The sequence below is a fragment of the Rana temporaria genome, chromosome 1, assembly GCF_905171775.1.
Source record: "Rana temporaria chromosome 1, aRanTem1.1, whole genome shotgun sequence".
Lineage (NCBI taxonomy): Eukaryota > Metazoa > Chordata > Amphibia > Anura > Ranidae > Rana > Rana temporaria.
In genome coordinates this window covers 642,932,788-642,951,638 of record NC_053489.1, presented here as the reverse complement: position 1 = coordinate 642,951,638, position 18,851 = coordinate 642,932,788, and the positions used below count along the sequence as shown (strand labels likewise).

General features: G+C 43.5%; 1 protein-coding gene across 1 annotated transcript in view; it reads right to left on the bottom strand.

Moving 5' to 3' along the window:
• Window positions 1-18,851, bottom strand: part of SMOX (spermine oxidase) — a 63,241-nt gene that overhangs the window by 20,289 nt on the left and 24,101 nt on the right. The window contains exons 3-4 of the mRNA XM_040335487.1: window positions 17,201-17,427; window positions 2,251-2,424 (exon numbers count right to left, since the gene is read on the bottom strand). Coding sequence (XP_040191421.1) covers window positions 2,251-2,424; window positions 17,201-17,427 — 401 coding nt within the window. The remainder of the gene's footprint in view (window positions 1-2,250; window positions 2,425-17,200; window positions 17,428-18,851) is intronic.

The window sequence follows — 18,851 nt, the reverse complement described above, 5'->3', positions numbered from 1 at the left end:
AAAGCGAAAAGAAAAAAAAAATCTTCCCCAGTATGTTTCATGCAAAAGAATGAACACACCAAAGAATACACTGTTGCTGCTAGAGCAGTGGTTCTCAATCTCAGTCCTCAAGTACCCCCCAACAGACCATGTTTGCAGGTTTTCCTTCATCTTGCATAGGTGCTTTAACCACTTGGTTTCCAGCCCATAGTCAAAATACGTCCTGTTTTTAAAGATGGATATCTCAGTAACGGCAGCAGCTGCTGCCACAACTGAGGTATCCATCTTTAGTGCCGACGGTCCTGTACACGATAACGGCGGTCTCCGCGGCGGATTCGCCGTTATCGGTGGCGGGAGAGGGGCCCCCCGCCACCGATAACTGTCCCGCGCCCTCCGCCGCTTACCGGCGGAGGGGATTGCGACCATCCGGCAGCTTAGCGGGGACGAGACTGAAGGAAAAATCTCCTTCGCCCGTCCCCCATAGCTCTGCTGGGCGGAAGTGACGTCAAAACGTCAGTCCCGCCCAGCCTCTTAGAGACATTTTTTTTTTTGTCATTTGAAAAAAATGACATTTTCAAATTTTTTATTTTTTTGCATTTAAGCCCAAATATGAGATCTGAGGTCTTTTTGACCCCAGATCTCATATTTAAGAGGACCTGTCATGCTTTTTTCTATTACAAGGGATGTTTACATTCCTTGTAATAGGAATAAAAGTGATATTTTTTTTATTTTTTTTATTTCAGTGTTAAAAATTGTAAAACAACTAAAAATAAATGCGAAAAGCAAACTAAATTTTTAAAGCGCCCCGACGAGCTCGCGCGTAGAAGCAAACGTATACGCGAGTAGCGCCGACATATGAAAACGGTATTCAAACCACACAAGTGAGGTATCGCCGCGATCGTTAGAGCGAGAGCAATAATTTTAGCCTTAGGCCTACTCGAACTCAAAAAATGCAACCTGTAGAATTTTTTAAACGTCGCCCATCAAGATTAAGGGTAAAAGTTTGACGCCATGCCACGAGCGGGCGCAATTTTTAAGCGTGACATGTTGGATATCATTTTACTCGGCGTAACATTATCTTTCACAATATATAAAAAAATGGGCCAAATTTATTGTTGTCTTATTTTAATTTAAAAAAGTGAATTGTTTCCCAAAAAAGTGCGCTTGTAAGACCGCTGCGCAAATACGGTGTGACAAAAAGTATTGCAATGACTGCCATTTTATTCTCTAGGGTGTTAGAAAAAAAAATATATATATAATGTTTGGGGGTTTTAAGTAACATTCTAGCAAAAAAAAAATATGTTTTAGTCTCGTAAACACTGAATCTGAAAAACAGGCTCAGTAACGAAGTGGTTAAAGTGGTTGTAAACCCTTACAGACCACTTTGACCTACAGGTAAGCCTAGATTAAGGTTTACCTGTAGGTCCAAGAAATCTGTTTAACCCACACGGTTAAGGAGATATTGCCAAGAAAGACCGCACTGAGCATGCCGCTACTAACAGCATCATGCCGTTAGTGGTGGCTCCCGCGCGCAAGCGACGTCATCGCTGCCCTGCCAGTCACAGCGGAAGTCACTCCGGGTATCATGGCGGCGACAGAGGGGGTGTCCGAGGACCAAAGTGGCGGCTTTGTTCTCAGGCAATTCATAATAAGCCCGCCGCGCACGGGAGTCGGGGGGAGAGCGCACGCGCCCCTAGTGGCCTGCGCGAAAGCCGACCTGCCGCCGTAAAAGGACGGCGGCTGGTCGGCAAGTTGTTAAGCTCTGCTAAGACAATACATGATTAATTATACCAAACATAACTCCTCAACCGCCTTTCCCAGTCTTCCCCGACATTAAATTGAATGGAAAAAAATTTCAGTTGGAGTTTCCAGAAAAGAAAAAAAATGAATAAAAAAAAAAAAAGGAGGAAGTCAATTAGCAATGACAGACCACCATGCTTCACCCAATCAGGGTTTAGTCGTAGTGGACGTTAATGTAATTTGGCAGCAAAAGGACTTTAATTATCAAAAGAACACCCATCTTTAAACAGGACATTACTACTGGTAACATTTTAAACACAAAAAAAATGGCCATTCAAAAAACGCACAGAAGAATCCTATGGATTAAATATTAACCATTGGTTCATATATGCCGATTATATATATATTGGTCTCATTTTACCTCCATTACAAGCTGGAATGCAAATTTTAAAGCCTAGGGCCATTATTCCAGTACAGCTATACAGAACATCACACAAAGTCTTCAGGAAACAGACAATAACACGGACTTACCTTTAAATATTGCTGTATCATGGCCAGCTTGAGGCTCTTTGTGGTCTCCGAGTCATCAGGATCGTCCTTGATACGTTTCTGGACCACATCCCGGGTAAAGACGCCCACGCTGTTTTGAAATTCTGCGTTAACTGGTTTTCCATACTGAAAGAACTCCTGAGTCAGGTTATAGACCTGAAGAGGGGGAAAAAAAAAAAAAAAAAAGTTGTTAGAGACCCCAGGAAAGGGCATTAAGGGGTTAACAGTAGCAATTCGAGGCAGAGTTGATTTGCAGGGTACAATTCCACCTTCACTTTCAGGGTCCTTTCACGCCTAATGCTGCGACCTCACAGAACAAATGCAGATCGAAAAAGTGCGCATCTTCTGTAAAACACGCAACTGCATGCAATAGGTACAAGGGGAAAAAACGAGCAGTTTCAGTGTTTGATGTAAAGGAGTCTTGTTTTAATTCCCCTGCCTTCTCTCGCACATTTGGGATAGAGAGATCTCTAGAAGTACATCCCACCCCCCTCCCCCTATCCAAAGAAAGTATGTCACCAGCACACCAAGGATCTCCAGTGATCACATCATAGTAACAAAAGCAACGTGTTGGAGACTCACAGGATCCCTTCATCGGGCATGTGACCAGCCTGATAAAGGGGTCCTGCGAGACTCCAAAATGTCGCTTTTGTAACCATGTTATCATAGGCAGAGAAAAAAAAAAATTCATAAATATATCCCATAGTTTGTAGACCGTATACCTTTTGCGCAAGCCAAGCAAAATACGCTTAATAGAATTTATTTTACCAAAAAATATATAGCAGAAAAAACAAGTCTTCAAAATAGTATTTTTTAATAACAAAAAAGGAAGGGAAGGACATACATTTTTTGGGTACAGCGTTGCATGACCGCGCAATTTTCAGTTAAGTAACTCCGTGGCGTATAGCAAAAAAAAAGCGGCAAGTGGTTAATATTGAACAAGCAGAAGTTAGGGGGGGGGGGGATTGGCCATCATGCCAGAAGCGGATTTTACACTCTCCGGTTTTAGTAAATCAATCCTACCGTGTCTCTGGACATGCTTTGAAACCCTAACCCCCCCCCCCCCCCCCCCCACATAGGGACAGAAGGTTTTTTTTTTTTTTTTTAAATGAAACTTCATGCAAAAAGGGGACGTTTTGCTCATTTGCCTCCCCCATAAAGGAGGAGTTTTAAAGCCATCATTACCAAAAAGGGATTTTGTACCAAGTATTAAATTCATTTTAGTGTGTTCAATACTTTTTTTTACTCGAGTCATTGCATTTTATTACACAACTTAAATTCTGAACCTATTAGTTTTGCTTTCTTGTATGTATGGATTGCATGGGTTGTTAGCTGCATGTGGTGGAAATTTCAATGTCAGCAGTGCCTTTGGAAATATATTTACCTAGAAAAATTGTGACACATTCAATACTTATTTAAGCTGCTGTATATTTTAACCACTTCCATACCAGGCACTTACGCACCTTCCTGCCCAAGCCAATTTTCAGCGCTGTCGCAATTTGAATGACAATTGTGCGGTCATGCTACACTGTACCCAAACAATTTTTTTATCATTTTGTTCCCACAAATAGAGCTTTCTTTTGGTGGCATTTGATCACCTCTGCGATTTTTATTTTTTGCGCAACAAATAAAAAAAAGTTTATTTTTTCCTGTTAATTTGTTTTGTAAATAAGTAAATTTTCTTCTTCAATTACGGGCACCGATAAGGTGGCACCAATGAGGTGGCGATGATGGGCACTCATAGGCGGCACCGATGATGGGCATGGATGGTCACCAAGGGGTGGAACTGATGGTGGCATTGCTGGGCACTTTTTTAAATGTTTCCTATGTTGTGCCCATGTTGCCAGTCAGTGCCCATTTGTGGGCACTGACTGGCATCTATTGCAATTTTTTTTAACATGTGGATGGCCAGGTGGTATACACATGGCCATCTGCGTTACCCCCTTCACTGGTGGTCCAATGTGGGCATCAGTGGGGGGGGTTCCCCAATCGTTCCAGAAATCATTGCAAGCACTTGCCTTATATCCTCCAGCTCATGTGGTGGCTGTATCCATCACATGGGTGAGCATGTGAAGCCCAGTTCCTTTTTCTTCCTGGTTTTCAGGGAGAGGTGCATGCTGGGCGATTTTTAGGCACAGTAATGCCCAGAGACTACTGGGAAATGAGTGTTCATTTCCCAGGAGGCAATGGGGTCTTAAGACAGGAAGTTGAACCACCTAGAACCAGGCAGATTACGAATACTGCCTAGTAACAGCCAGATAGGAGTAAAAAAATAAATATTTTTTTTACATTAAAAGGCAAGCCGTTAATAGAAAGTTCATTTTTTGGGTGGAACTCCGCTTTAAACACATTAAAAAAAACCTGTTCTGATAAGATGAATGGGTAAATCTACTGTATATGGAAATTTCTGTGACCGGGAAGAGAGCGCCTGGGATTTGTGAAATCTTAGCGAGGCTGGTGCGAGCGAGCTGGCTCTGCTTCCACCTCACTACCCTCAGGGCTGATCTGTTAGGTGAACAGAAAAGTACATTTGTCTAACATGTAAGCTCAGGTCAGCCAAGTACAGCGAGCCCTCTCTCCACTGAAATTATTCCGCAGCGAGAACAGGAGGAATCTCACGTGTCGTGTGCAGGAATCCATATGGCAAGGGCAAAAAAAATGAGTAAAAAAATAAAAAAAGTTACTACTGAGGATCAGACAGTAAAAAAGTATATAGAAAATGTTCTACATTCTTGTCAAGATATCAAGTAACCTACCAACAAACATCCTTTACAGTGCCGACTACAGATGCAAGGTCAAAGCTAATGGTTGCTAGTCGCGGCCTCCTTTGGCCTTGGTGCAATTGCCTTCAGCTTCGGAATATTTTCAGCACCACGGATATCAGCACATGACTACTTAATGCTTGCTAGATCACTGGTGCTCATCACAGCCAGAAAGATTAGGAGTCACTATTAACCTCAACACATTTCCTAAATCTTATGCCACGTACACAGTCATTTTTCGGCATTAAAAAAACCCGAAGTTTTTCATCATGAAAAAAAACAACGTTTTTCCAACTTCATCATTAAAAACGATGTTGCCCACACACCATCGTTTTTGAAAAATGATGAACAAAGTGCGCTGACGTACAACGCGTACGACGGCACTCTAAAGGGGAAGTTCTATTCGCCTTTGGGCTGCTTTTAGCCGATTCCTTGCTAGTAAGAGACGATTTGCGCTTTGTCTGTTACAGCGTGATAAAAGTGCTTACTTCATTATAAATGGTAGTTTTACCTGAACGAGCGCTCCCGTCTCATAACTTGCTTCTGGGCCAGTGCGGGTTTAAAACGTTGTTTTTGCCCACACAAGATCATTTTTACAACACGAAAAACTACATTTTAAAAAAAACTACGTTAAAAAATGCAGCATGCTCGAATTTGTCGTTTTTCAGAAGCCGAAAAACGATGTGAAGCCCACACGATCATTTTAAAAAAGTTTTTTTTTTTCATGCCGAAAAATAATCGTGTGTACGCGGCAAAACACTAACCCCTACTGCAGGCTCATCAGATCATGGCGTTATTTGAGGAAGTCTAGTGAGAAAATATTTGATACACTCGTTGGGTACGACAACAAGAGACCTCATCTAGATATCCATCCCCAATTGTGATCTTTGCCCTTGCTGCTAAAAAGGTTTCTAGAATCAGAAGATTTCTTAGCTAGTTATCACCATGTCAGGGGTCCTCAAGTTGCAGCCCTCTGGGCACATTGCTCATAAATGACAATTTCTTCCATTGATACTGATGGGTAGAATTCCTCCCCGATACCAGCGATTGTGGACAATAGCTACTTCTGAAGCAAACAAGGTAAAACTTCTCCCACTGACAAAAAAAAAAAAAAAAAAAAATCATGAGGCAAATTCCCCCACACCAGCACCAACAATGGGACACAACTGTGGCAAGCCATTATAGTGCGACATGTCCTGTGAGCTCTGCTGTTGATCTCCTTTCACCGCCACTAAAACCTTGGCACCTGCACACCAGCCTGTGTCAGATCTCTCCTCGCCATACCAAACCCAGGTACGACCAAGAAAAATCTGTGGAAGAATGCTGCATTCTTATCCCGCGTACACACGATCGGCACAAACTAGCCCTTTGATTAGAAAGTATGAGGAGCCACGATTTGTGTGATCTCTGGTATAAGACTAAACACCTCACCTTAAAAACAAACAAAAAAAAAAACACATGTTAGAGCTTTGGTACATGAACCTCACCCAAAAACCTTAAAAAAATTTTTTTTACAAAAATAAATGAAAAAACAAAGGTGCTGGAGAGCCATCTATTGCATTTTCTTCTCACTCACTGCATCAGCTATTAAACAACCAGTGTTAAAATGTTGGTTGTTATTGCAGGGATAATGAGCATCCAAGTTACAGGTAAAAAGTGATCACTGAATATGCCTATAGAGCAGTGGTTCTCAACCTGGGGGGTCGATTGATGATTTGTCAGGGGTCACTGAATCCTGGGCTGTTCCTGAAGCCCGCAGCGCTCTCCCAGCCTTTTTGCGGCCGCCCAGCATGGCTATCCCTGGAGCTCACGGCCACCCACTCAGCTTCTTTGCTGCTGCCCATTCAGTTCACGACAAGGCTGGGAGGAAAAGACTAGAGGTCAGATGACTGCTGAGGAACGTGAAGTGGGAGGGGCTGGAGGAAACCCCATCTCCCAATTTCGGCATTGGTGTCACTGTTACGAGACACCACAAAGTTGGAGACACAGTGAAACCTGGGAGATAGTGAGTAGCACTACCTGTGATTATAGCTGCCATTAAAAGTCCCCACTACAGTTCTCAGATCAGCAAATGACCTTGATCAAGAGCACTTAAAGGGTCACTAAAGGAAAAAAAAAAAAAAATTGCCTAAAATTTATGTCTGCAAGGTAGACAGAATAGTGTAATGATTCTGTAAAAAAAACGAGTAAATACCTATTAAATTCCTTCATCTATATCACCTCCGGCATTCTAGTTTCTGTTCTCTCATTCACTTCCTGGTTTGCATCGCTCGTTCATGTAAGAACTACATTTCCCAGTATGCATTGCGGCACGCCCAGTAATTCACACCTCCTTGAAGTCTCTAACACATAGAGAGCGTCCTGCCACACAGATGTAGTTCCCAGGAGGGAACGTCACTGACCAGCGCAATAAAGCCTCCCTTCACGGTGGTGAGTAACAATCAGACAAGCAGGAAGTGAACAGAACAGAGAAGAAATAGAGCAACTTCTGAGCAAAAACGAACAATGGAGGAAATGAAGAGAGGAATGTCTGCAGGTAAAGGATGCTTATTATGAAAAAAAAAAAAAAATTCCTTTACAACCCCTTTAAGTTGGCTGATCAGAACTCCCCCCAGCATTTCCAACTCCCCGCCAGCACTGCCACTCATCCCATTGGAGTAAGAGAAAGAATACAAATAGAGAATACATGGAAGGAAGAGGAAAAGGAACAAAGAAAAAGAGAAAGAATAAGAGCAAGAACAAGACAGACAGCTAGAGAGAGGGATGGGGAAAAAATAAAAAATAAATTAGCATAGAGAGATAAAGGGAAAGAAAGGCAAACAAAGATAAAGAGTGGTTTATCCTAAAATGTACCATAAGGGGTTTTAATACTGTACGAGTGGAAGGGACTCGGGGAGCACTAAATGTCTATGGGTTAGGGGCGCAAATTGTCTTGCCTTGGGTGCTGACAGCCTGTCACACTACGAAAATAATTTTACTGTTAGGGGGTCCACAAAGATTGGGAAATTTTATCAAGGGGTCACGACACTAGGGAGGTTGAGAACCACTGCTATAGAGCTAAAGAAACAAAAAAAAAAAAAGGAAGATTTGCATGAAGGCAAGGATACTTGGGTACAGCCAAAGCTCAGGGAGCTACACCGAGCGATTGGCAGTGCTTGATCATTCGGTTCTCAGCATTGGAGCCAGCAGGGGACAGATGCAGTATTGGACCGACTCTGCATCCACCAAGGGAAGTATGTGATATATAAATATATACCCCCATACTTCTCTTTAACTATCAGCATAAGACCAATTAAGTTTTGAATACAAAACTTTTATAAATGTCTTTGTTGCCATCCTGTGAGCTGTATTGGGATCATCAAGGGCCTTGACAGTTTAAATCTGTTTATTTTGGATACAATAATCTGCAGACAAAAGGAGTCTCTGAAAACTAAAACTAGCCACACAGGTAAAGCGATTGTAAAAGGCCATCCCCAAACATAAAAACATGTTATACTTGCCTGGTTTATTGCAGTGGATTTGCACACAGCACAGATCCTCCAATTGGGTCCCTCTTCTGTGATCCTGGCCCCTCCCTTGTGTGTTCAGTGCCCCCACAGCAAGCAGCTTGCTACATGGGGCACCCGAGACGAGTCACAGCTCCCTGTGTCCATTCAGACACGGACCCCCTCCCTGGCCCCACCCCCTCTCCCTTGATTGGCTAGCTGACTGACCGCAGCGGGAGCCAATGGCACCACTGCTGTGTGTCAGCCAGTCAGGAACCTCAAGTATTAGGGAGGCTGATGCACACGGAAGGCTTTTTATTTTAATGCATAGAATACAAGGGGTTGTAAAGGTAAAAAAAAAATCCCTAAATAGCTTCCTTTACCTTAGTGCAGTCCTCCTTCACTTACCTCATCCTTCCATTTTGCTTTTAAATGTCCTTATTTCTTCTGAGAAATCCTCACTTCCTGCTCTTCTGTCTGTAACTCCACACAGTAATGCAAGGCTTTCTCCCTGGTGTGGAGAAAGCCTCTTGAGGGGGGAGGGGGCGAGCAGGCAAGTCAGGACACTCTACTTTGCAGATGGAGAATGGAGCTGTGTGTTAGTGGGCGTCCTGACACTCCTGCTCGCCCCCTCGAGGCTTTTTCCACACCAGGAAGAAAGTGTTGCATTACGGTGTGGAGTTACAGACAGGACCGGAAGTGAGGATTTCTCAGAAGAAATAAGGACAATTAAAAAGCAAAATGGAAGGATGAGGAAAGTGAAGGAGGACTGCACTAAGGTAAAGGAAGCTATTTAGAGTTTTTTTTTTTACCTTTACAACCCCTTTAAGCTAAAAAGCCTTCTGCCTTTAGCTTCGTACAGAAAGTAGGGGACTGGTGTAATACACCGAATAGTGGCTTCAGTAAATTGGCTGCAACCTCTGATCGACGGGACATTTTCCAACATGTCCCCTTAAAAACACGTATGTATGTATGTATGTATGTATGTATGTATGTATGTATGTATGTATGTGTATATATATATATATATAATAAAACACAACACACACCTTCTGTTGAAGGGGGTCCCCCCCCCACACCTTTCACTGGCATGATTACTTTAAAGTGGCTGGCACGGCTAGATCAGCCAGATAAAAACCAAAATCTCCTATGGCGCTTTTCAGAGAGCTACACTTCCTCAATGACAGATTCGGTGCCTTTTAAAAACAAGGCACTTACCGATTAATAGCTAGACATTTTAGAGGGCTTTTCCGGAAAAAAAAAAAAAAAAAAAAAAAAAACACACCACTACAAGCTGCTCACACATTTATCTCCTGACTTGGAGTTGGTTACATCCTTGTCTATAAAGCAGTTTACCAGGACTCGTGCCCTGAATATCAATGGGTGACCTGTGCCCGCTGTGCATATGCATACTAATTGTAAATCTCCTCTGCGGTAACAAGGGGACTTTGAGGGCTCATTAATCACTGGAACCACAACAGTAATAAATTATGGCCTAGAGAGCCTCATCTTATTATATTTTACAATTATCCAAACCGGAAAATCCCGAGGGGGGCACCAGTTTCATGTGCTAAAAAGGCCAATAAATGAACCTAAAAGCACACCATTAATCTACAGAAAATCCCTGTTACAGCACAATATTAGACTTATTTTAAAGCTGAATTCCAAGCAAAACAGTTAAGCGTATTGCAATGGACAGGTTTAGTAGTACCCGAATGTGGTGAAACCACGTGGCATAGGGATGCTGCACACCACAAGCTCAGAACAGACCTCAGCTCTTCCTTGACAACTCCCAACACATTTCACCCCACCCCCATGGCTTCATCAGACCTCCATGATGAAACTTGGGGGGGGGGGGGGCAAATAGCATCAGTGGGCATGGTCAAGGAGGAGCTGAAGCTGAGGTCGATCTACCATCACACACTGAGCAGGTTAAACTGCTCTCTAGATGAAGCATTTTTAGATGCCCGCACCCTCCCCGCAGTGGAACACCAGCCCCGCGACTCGGACAAAGGTCCCCCCCCCCATGCAGTGAGGCTGTGCCCACGCTGCATGGGTTAACTGCTCAACTCTGCCTAGGGGCGAAAAGCGCTATACTTACCCAATCCCTGAGCGCAAGATCGGTCCCTGACGTCAAAGCCTATAGACTAGCACTGGATGCGAGGACGGCAGAAACAGCTCTACGCTGATGTGGGGGAGCGCCGTTTTCCAGAGGATTGAAAGATCGGGCAAGGATAGTCTTTTGGTGTGCCCCTGGACAAAACAAGCAGTTAATCTATGCAGTGTGGGCACAGCCCCACTGCATGGGAGGAAAAAAAAAAATCCCAGATTTATTCTTTAACCACTTAAAGATATAACCCTGCAGATATAAGACGGCAGACTGGCACGGCTGGGCACAAGCACGTACCTGTACATCCTCTAAGTGCCCAGCGGTGGGTCGCGGGCACGCGCCCCGGTCCGAAGCTCCGCAGGACCCGATCGCCGCTAGAGTCCCGCGATCAGTCCCCGGAGCTGAAGAACGGGGAGAGCTGTGTGTAAACACAGCTTCCCCGTTCTTCACAGTGGCAGCTTCATTGATCGTGTGTTCCCCAATAGAGGGAAACACGATCAATGATGTCACACGTCCACCCCTCTACAATTAGAAAAACATATGAGGTCACACAACCCCTACAGCACCCCCTAGTGGTTAACTTCTAAACTGCACTGTCATTTTCACAGTAATGAATGCATTTGTATAGCATGTTTTGCTGTGAAAAGGACAATAGTCCCAAAAATGTGTCAAAATTGTCCGATGAGTCTGCCATAATGTCGCAGTCACGAAAAAATAAATAAAAATCTTTGATCGCCGCCAATTCATGTTTCTATTTAAAAAGGCAACTATTGAAGGAGCCAACGCAGATGAATCATTCTGACGTCACCCTTCCTATAGAACATACGAGTCATGGATGGTTGTTAGCACGTTGCTCTTGGGGTCATTGTCGGGAGGCATAGTTTCCTTGCATTTGGAATGCATTATTACACTTATTTAAAGCGATGCGTGTGCGTCATCCAGTAAAACTGGCATTTCGCTTTTGGGTTTAGATATGCTTTGGGGGAGGGAGATGGATGAGAGAAAAAAAAAATAAAAAAAAATAACCGTTTACTGTCCCCCAATTACAGTGTAAACTAGGCCTTAAAAAAAGTGATACTATACCAATGTCCTCCCCCCCCCCCCCATTAAAGTAAAAAACATGTCAGATAGAAATCGTTTACCTTAAAGTGATATTAAAAGGTTTGGGTTTTATTTATTTTTTAATTAACATACATGTCATACTTACCCCCACTGTGCAGTTCATTTTGCACAGAGTGGCCCCGATCGTCCTCTTCTGGGGTCCCACGGCGGCTCTTCCCTGCATTAGATAACCCCCTTTGGGAGAGAGCTTCCCAGAGGGGGTTACCTTGCAGGCATGCTCCTGTGTCATACACTCGAGCCAACAAACCGCCAATGCATTAAAGCGGAGGTTCACCCCAACATGTATATCTGACCAGCTTCCTTATATTCGTAACAAGTATAGTCCGCAAATTTTTTATTTTTTTATGCTTTACGTACCTTGTAATCCATCTTTTCAATCTACTTCTCCCCGCGGGAGTAGGCGTTTCTATGCCTGGGGGGGGGGGGGGATTGTCATCTGGGAGGTCGCCCAGATGACTGACGTCTGTTCCCCCTGGCGGATAAGGCCCCGCCCCCCGTATTGCGTAGCACGAGTTACGGGGTTTCCGAAAGAAGCCGAACACGCAGAGCGCAGGCGCCGTATAGAGCCGACTCAAATCTCTGCATGTTCGGCTTCTTTTGGAAACCCTGCAACTTGTGCGTGCCTACACAATACGGGGGGCGGGGCCTTATCCGCCAGAGGGAACAGACGTCAGTCATCTGGGCGACCTCCCAGATGACAATCCCCCTAGGCATAGAAACGCCTACTTCCGCGGGGAGAAGTAGATTGGAAAGATGGATGACAAGGTACGTAAAGCATAACAAAAATATATATATATATATATATATATATATATATATATATATATATATATATATATATATATATATATATATATATATATACATACATATATACATATATACATACATATATACATATATACATACATAGCGGACTGTACTTGTTACGAATATAAGGAAGTTGGTCAGATATACATGTTATTAGGGTGAACCTGCATTAAGGTGAAAAACACAAGGGTTTACAAACCCTTTAATCCAAGTAATACATTAAGGCAAAACACGTTTTTAACTTTAGTATTACTTTAAGTGATGTTCACACAGACATTCCTATGTTTATACCCATGCAAAGGGCCGCCTTTGTCTCTACGGGATGCAGAGTTGTCCCAATTTGACAGCCGTGCCAATGTGTGCCCCCAAAACCCAGACCGTGTAGGTTTGGTTGAAAATAGTAGAATCGATGCATCGCTATGCAGCCTTAAACGTTTCTGCATCAATGCAGAGATTGGCTGCATCGCGATTGCACAAACAACTCCATCCCGGAGCACCCTGCCTCTCCTGAAAGAACCCTGCCAGCATTCTCTAAAGTTAAAAAAAAAAAAAAGCCCCACACATCACCACCAGCCCTCCGTTTTATGAACCCATCCCACACCAAGTGTTACTGTAAACCGATGCCTCCAAATACCTCTTATGGCCGGTCACATGACCTCCAGCCACTCTCCTTCTCGGATGTAAGGGCTACAGCGGGAGGGGCAGAGATCTTTTCTATAACCAGTTGGCGAGGTCACCCGACCAGCTCCTCTGATCTAAAGTCTACAGATGGAGGAGGAGAGCGGCCAGAGGTCATGTGACCAGTCAGAACAAGAGATAAAGGTATTTACAGGCATCAGTTTACACAGTGTATAATGGATTCATAAAAAACATAAAAACAGGGGTGGGCAGTGATTTTTTTTACCACTGCAGCCCCGGAACACAGGATCACAACCTTCTATTCTCACAGAACCACAATCTGCCTTGTTTCCATAGGCAGACCAGCGTTCTACATATGTCCTGAACGATCAGCGTGTCCCGGCAGACATGGAGTCTGCCGGACCGCCAATTGGCTTCTACTGTGTCCAATCACAGTGGGAACGGGTCACCGGCATCGCACGTGCAGGATCATGTACAGGTACACGATCCTGCCCAGGAGAGCCACCTTGCCGCTGTGTGTACAATGTATACACACACACACACACACACACCAAGTGGTTACATTTAGAGTATGCTGGCAGTGCTCTACTGGTAGTGCAGAGGGGCTGTGGAATATAAAGGGGGCTGTGCCATTCAGTATTTACTGTTCTAAATACTGTTGCCTGCGGTGTTCAGAGAAGCATCTTTAAGAGCAAAAAAATAAAAAGGTTCGACTGCTTGAATTTGATGAAAACCCATGGGCAGTAATGATGCATTGTGGAACTGAATCGTTGACAGTAGGTAAATCGATTCGAGAGACCAGTAAAGATGCGCACCTAAAGATAAGACTACATGGAACACCTGTGCATTCTGAGTGGGCAAAGATAACCTCATTCGCACAGGGGTACACATAGCTACACCTGTCTGGGTGAGGAGTAACTATCCTGGTAAAGATGCATGTCAAAGAAAAGAGAAATATATATATATATATATATAATGTATCTCCCGTTATGCACTTTTGTGGACTGAATGTTATCAGCTCTGCCCAGCTGCCTTTTGCTCAGATCTCTACAATATAAAAGGGCGAAGATAGGAACTGGGAGGGCTAAATAAATAGAGATAACACAGGAAGTGACACAGCTCTGAATTTCAGACAAGATCAAGATGCACTTTTTGCAGATATAAAACAAAATGCTTCCAACGTTAATCGGCATTTAACCACTTCAGCCCCAGACCATTTGACTGGCCAAAGACCAGAGCATTTTTTTGCGATTTGGCACTGCGTCAATTTAACTGACAATTGCGCGGTCGTGCATCGTGGCTCCCAAACAAAATTTACGTCCTTTTTTCCCACAAATAGAGCCCCTGGATTTGATCACCTCTGTGTTTATTTTTTGCGCTATAAACAAAAATAGAGCGTCAATTTTTGAAAAAAAAAAAAAAATTCCCCTCAGTTTAGGCCAATACGTATTCTATGTATTTTTGGTAATTAAAAATAAATAAAATCCCCACACACAAGCGTTGATTGGTTTGCGCAAAAGTTAGAGTCTACAAAATGTCTCCACAAGTTTATCCCTGACCTGTCTGGCGTATTCCTTGGCCTCCATGATGCCATTTGTTCACTATGGTTCTCCAACTCACCCCTGAAAGCGTCACAGAACAGCTGTATTTATATTGAGATTAAATTACACACAGATGCACTCCACTTACCAATTAGGTGATTTCTAAATGCCATTGGTTCCACTAGATTTTAGTTAGGGGTATCAAAGTAAAGGGGGCTAAATACAAATGCACACCACACTTCACAATTTTCACATTTGTTAAAAAAAAAACAAAAAAAAAAAAAACATAATTTTCCTTCCACTTCACAATTATGTACCACTTTGTGTTGGTCCATTGCATAAAATACATTTACATTTTTAGTTGCAACATGACAAAAATGTGTAAAATTTCAACACTTTTTCAAAGGCACTGAAGCTGCCATAACCCCGGTATCTTCTATTTACAGCAGTCGGCCGGCTTGGGCTTAAAGGGATTTTTCAAAATTATACTTTTGCGTTTAAAAAAAAAAAAAGGGAGTCTTTTTGACCCCATATTTAAGAGGGCCTGTCATGCTTTTTTCTATTGCAAGGGATGTTTACACTTTTTTTACCATTACAAGGAGTGTAAACATCCCTTGCAATAGAAAGAAAGCACGACAGGCCCTCTTAAATATGGGGTCAAAAAGACTCCCCTTTTTTTAAAACGCAAAAGTATAATTTTGAAAAAAATCCCTTTTAAGCCCATTCTGACAGGGGGGTGCCTGCCCCGCCCCCCAGAACACTCCATTGGCTGAGAGCGCTGATCGAGGACTGGCTGACTGCTGGTCTTCCAGCATGCTCATCAGATAGAAGCAGGCCAAACAGCTGGCTTCTGTCGGACCAGCTGCCATACACAAGCCAAAATGGCAAACTTTATTGAACCAGCTGATGTTGCCCGACATTCAGCCCGTGTGTACTAGGCTTTAGTGTATTTAAAGAAGTTGCAAAGGCAGAACGTTTTTATCTTAATGCATTCCTCTTCTCTAGTCCCTCTTCTGTGCTACTGGTTCCTCCCTCCTGTGCCCCCACAGCAAGTGGATTCATATAACCGGGCACTCGAGCGGAGTCACAGCTCTGTGTGTCCAGTCAGACACAGAGTTGTGGTTCCGCCCCGCCCTCTCTCCCGATTGGTCGACTTCAATTGATTCGGTTGGTTATTTAAGTACTGCATTATCATCAACTCTTATCACCATGCTGCGCCACGAAAATGAAAAAAAAAAAAAATAAATCTTGGCAGGTTTTTCCGGTACCTGGTAGTTCAGTTTCTTGGGTCTCAAGCAATAGGTTAGGGAGGCGAGTGAGCATGTTAAAGGTAAAAAACAGACACCATGCAGTGGTACAACAGCCAAGTGAATCCGATTTCCTTACATACCATACATGTTCATTTAACCACTTCCCGACCGCCGCATGTAGATATACGTCGGCAGAATGGCATGTACAGGCACATGGGCATACCTGTACGTCCCTGCCTAGACGTGGGTCGGGGTCCCACAGTCAGATTCCCACGGGGAGCGATCCGGGACAACGGCGCGGCTATTCGTTTATAGCCACTCCGTCGCAATCGCTCCCCGGAGCTGAAGAACGGGGAGAGCCGTATGTAAACACGGCTTCACTGTGACGGCTGCATCGATCGAGTGATCCCTTTTATAGGGGAGACTCGATCGATGACGTCAGTCCTACAGCCACACCCCCCTACAGTTGTAAACACACACTAGGTGAACCCTAACTCCTACAGCTCCCCCTGTGGTTAACTCCCAAACTGCAACTGTCATTTTCACAATAAACCATGCAATTTAAATGCATTTTTTGCTGTGAAAATGACAATGGTCCCAAAAATGTGTCAAAATTGTCCGAAGTGTCTGCCATAATGTCGCAGTCACATAAAAAATAAACGCTGATCGCCGCCATTAGTAGTAAAAAAAAAAAAAAAATAATAAAACTATCCCCTATTTTGTAAACGCTATACATTTGCGCAAACCAATCGATAAACGCTTATTGTGATTTAAAAAAAAAAAAAAAAATAGGTAGAAGAATACGTATCGGCCTAAACTGAGGGAAAAAAAAAAAATTTACACATGTTTTTGGGGGATATTTATTATAGCAAAAAATATTGCATTTTTTTCAAAGTTGTCGCTCTATTTTTGTTTATAGCGCAAAAAATAAAAACCGCAGAGGTGATCAAATACCACCAAAAGAAAGCTCTATTTGTGGGGAAAAAAGGATGCCAATTTTGTTTGGGAGCCACGTCGCACAACCGCGCAATTGTCTGTTAAAGCGACGCAGTGCTGAATTGTAAAAACCCCTTGGGTCATTTAGCAGCATATTGGTCCGGTCCTTAAGTGGTTAAACAATGAGACATTCCAGGGATCTTTTAAATGTTTTGCCTCACAACCACAGGAGGTTAAAAATTCACGCAACAGCCAGGCAATCAGCTCTACAACTCACCTCGTTATAAAGATCACTGAATTCTTCAACCAAATCTTTCGGGATCCTCTGGCCACTGCCGGTGAGGTAGTGAGCCACTCCATTCTTGGAGTAAAGGCTGATGCGACCAACACTTCTCTCTCCATCGGTGGTTTCCTCCAATAAGCCATTGTCTTCTGCTAGATGATAGATGGGGTTTCCATTTGACCCATGGATCCAAGTAGCTCCCAGTTCAAATGTAGCGTGGTCTACCAAAAAAAAATATGGAATATATAACTAACCACATCACCCAAAAAAATAAATAATTTCATCACTACAAAAAAAGGCAGACAATATCTAAAAGTCATAAACCACTTAAGGGCCGCCTCCTGCACATTTACGTCAGCAGAATGGCACATGCACGTACAGGTACAGGCATGCCATGTGCTAGTACCCGGGCACGCCCCCCCCCGGTCAGAAGCTCCGTGATCGGGACCCGATCGCCGCTGGAGTCCCGCGATCGGTCCCCGAAGCTGAAGAATGGGGAGAGCCGTGTGTAAACACGGCTTCCCCGTTCTTCACTGTGGCGGCTTCATCGATCGTGTGAACCCTTTTCAAGGGATACACAATCGATGACATCACACCTACAGCCACACCCCCTACAGTTAGACACACATATTAGGTCATACATAACCTCTTCAGCGCCCCCTTGTGGTTAACTCCCAAACTGCAATTGTCATTTTCACAGTAAACAATGCATTTTAAAATGCATTTTTTGCTGTGAAAATGGCAATGGTCCCAAAAATGTGTCAAAATTGTCCAAAGTGTCCGCCATAATGTCGCAGTCACAATTAAAAAAAAGCTGATCGCCGCCATTAGTAGTAAAACTTTTTTTATAAAAATGCAATAAAACTATCCCCTAGTTTGTAAACACTATCAATTTTGCGTAAACCAACCGATAAACGCTTATTGCAATTTTTTTTACCAAAAATAGGTAGAAGAATACGTATCGGCCTAAACCTTTGTATATATTTTTGGGAGATATTTATTATAGCATAAAGTAAAAAATATTGCATTTTTTTCAAAATTGTCGCTCTATTTTTGTTTATAGCGCAAAAAATAAAAACCGCAGAGGTGATCAAATACCACCAAAAGAGAGCTCCATTTGTGGGAAAAAAAGGACGTCAATTTTGTTTGGGAGTCACGTCACACGACCGCGCAATTGTCTGTTAAAGCGACGCAGTGCCGAATAGCAAAACCTGGCCAGGTCCTTTAGCTGCCTAAAGGTCCGGGTCTTAAAGCGGGAGTTCACCCGAAAAACAATTTTTAACATTAGATTGATGCTCATTTTGTCAAGGGGAATCGGGTGTTTTTTAAATCGAAGCAGTACTTACCGTTTTAGAGAGCGATCTTCTCCGCCGCTTCCGGGTATGGTCTTCGGCACTGGGCGTTCCTATTTGATTGACAGGCTTCCGACAGGCTTCCGACGGTCGCATACATCGCGTCACGAGTAGCCGAAAGAAGCCGAACGTCGGTGCGGCTCTATACGGCGCCTGCGCACCGACGTTCGGCTACTTTCGGAAAATTGTGATGCAATGTAAGTGACCGTCGGAAGCCTGTCATCAAATAGGAACGCCCAGTCCCGCAGCCCATACCCGGAAGCGGCGGAGAGGATCTATCTCCAAAACGGTAA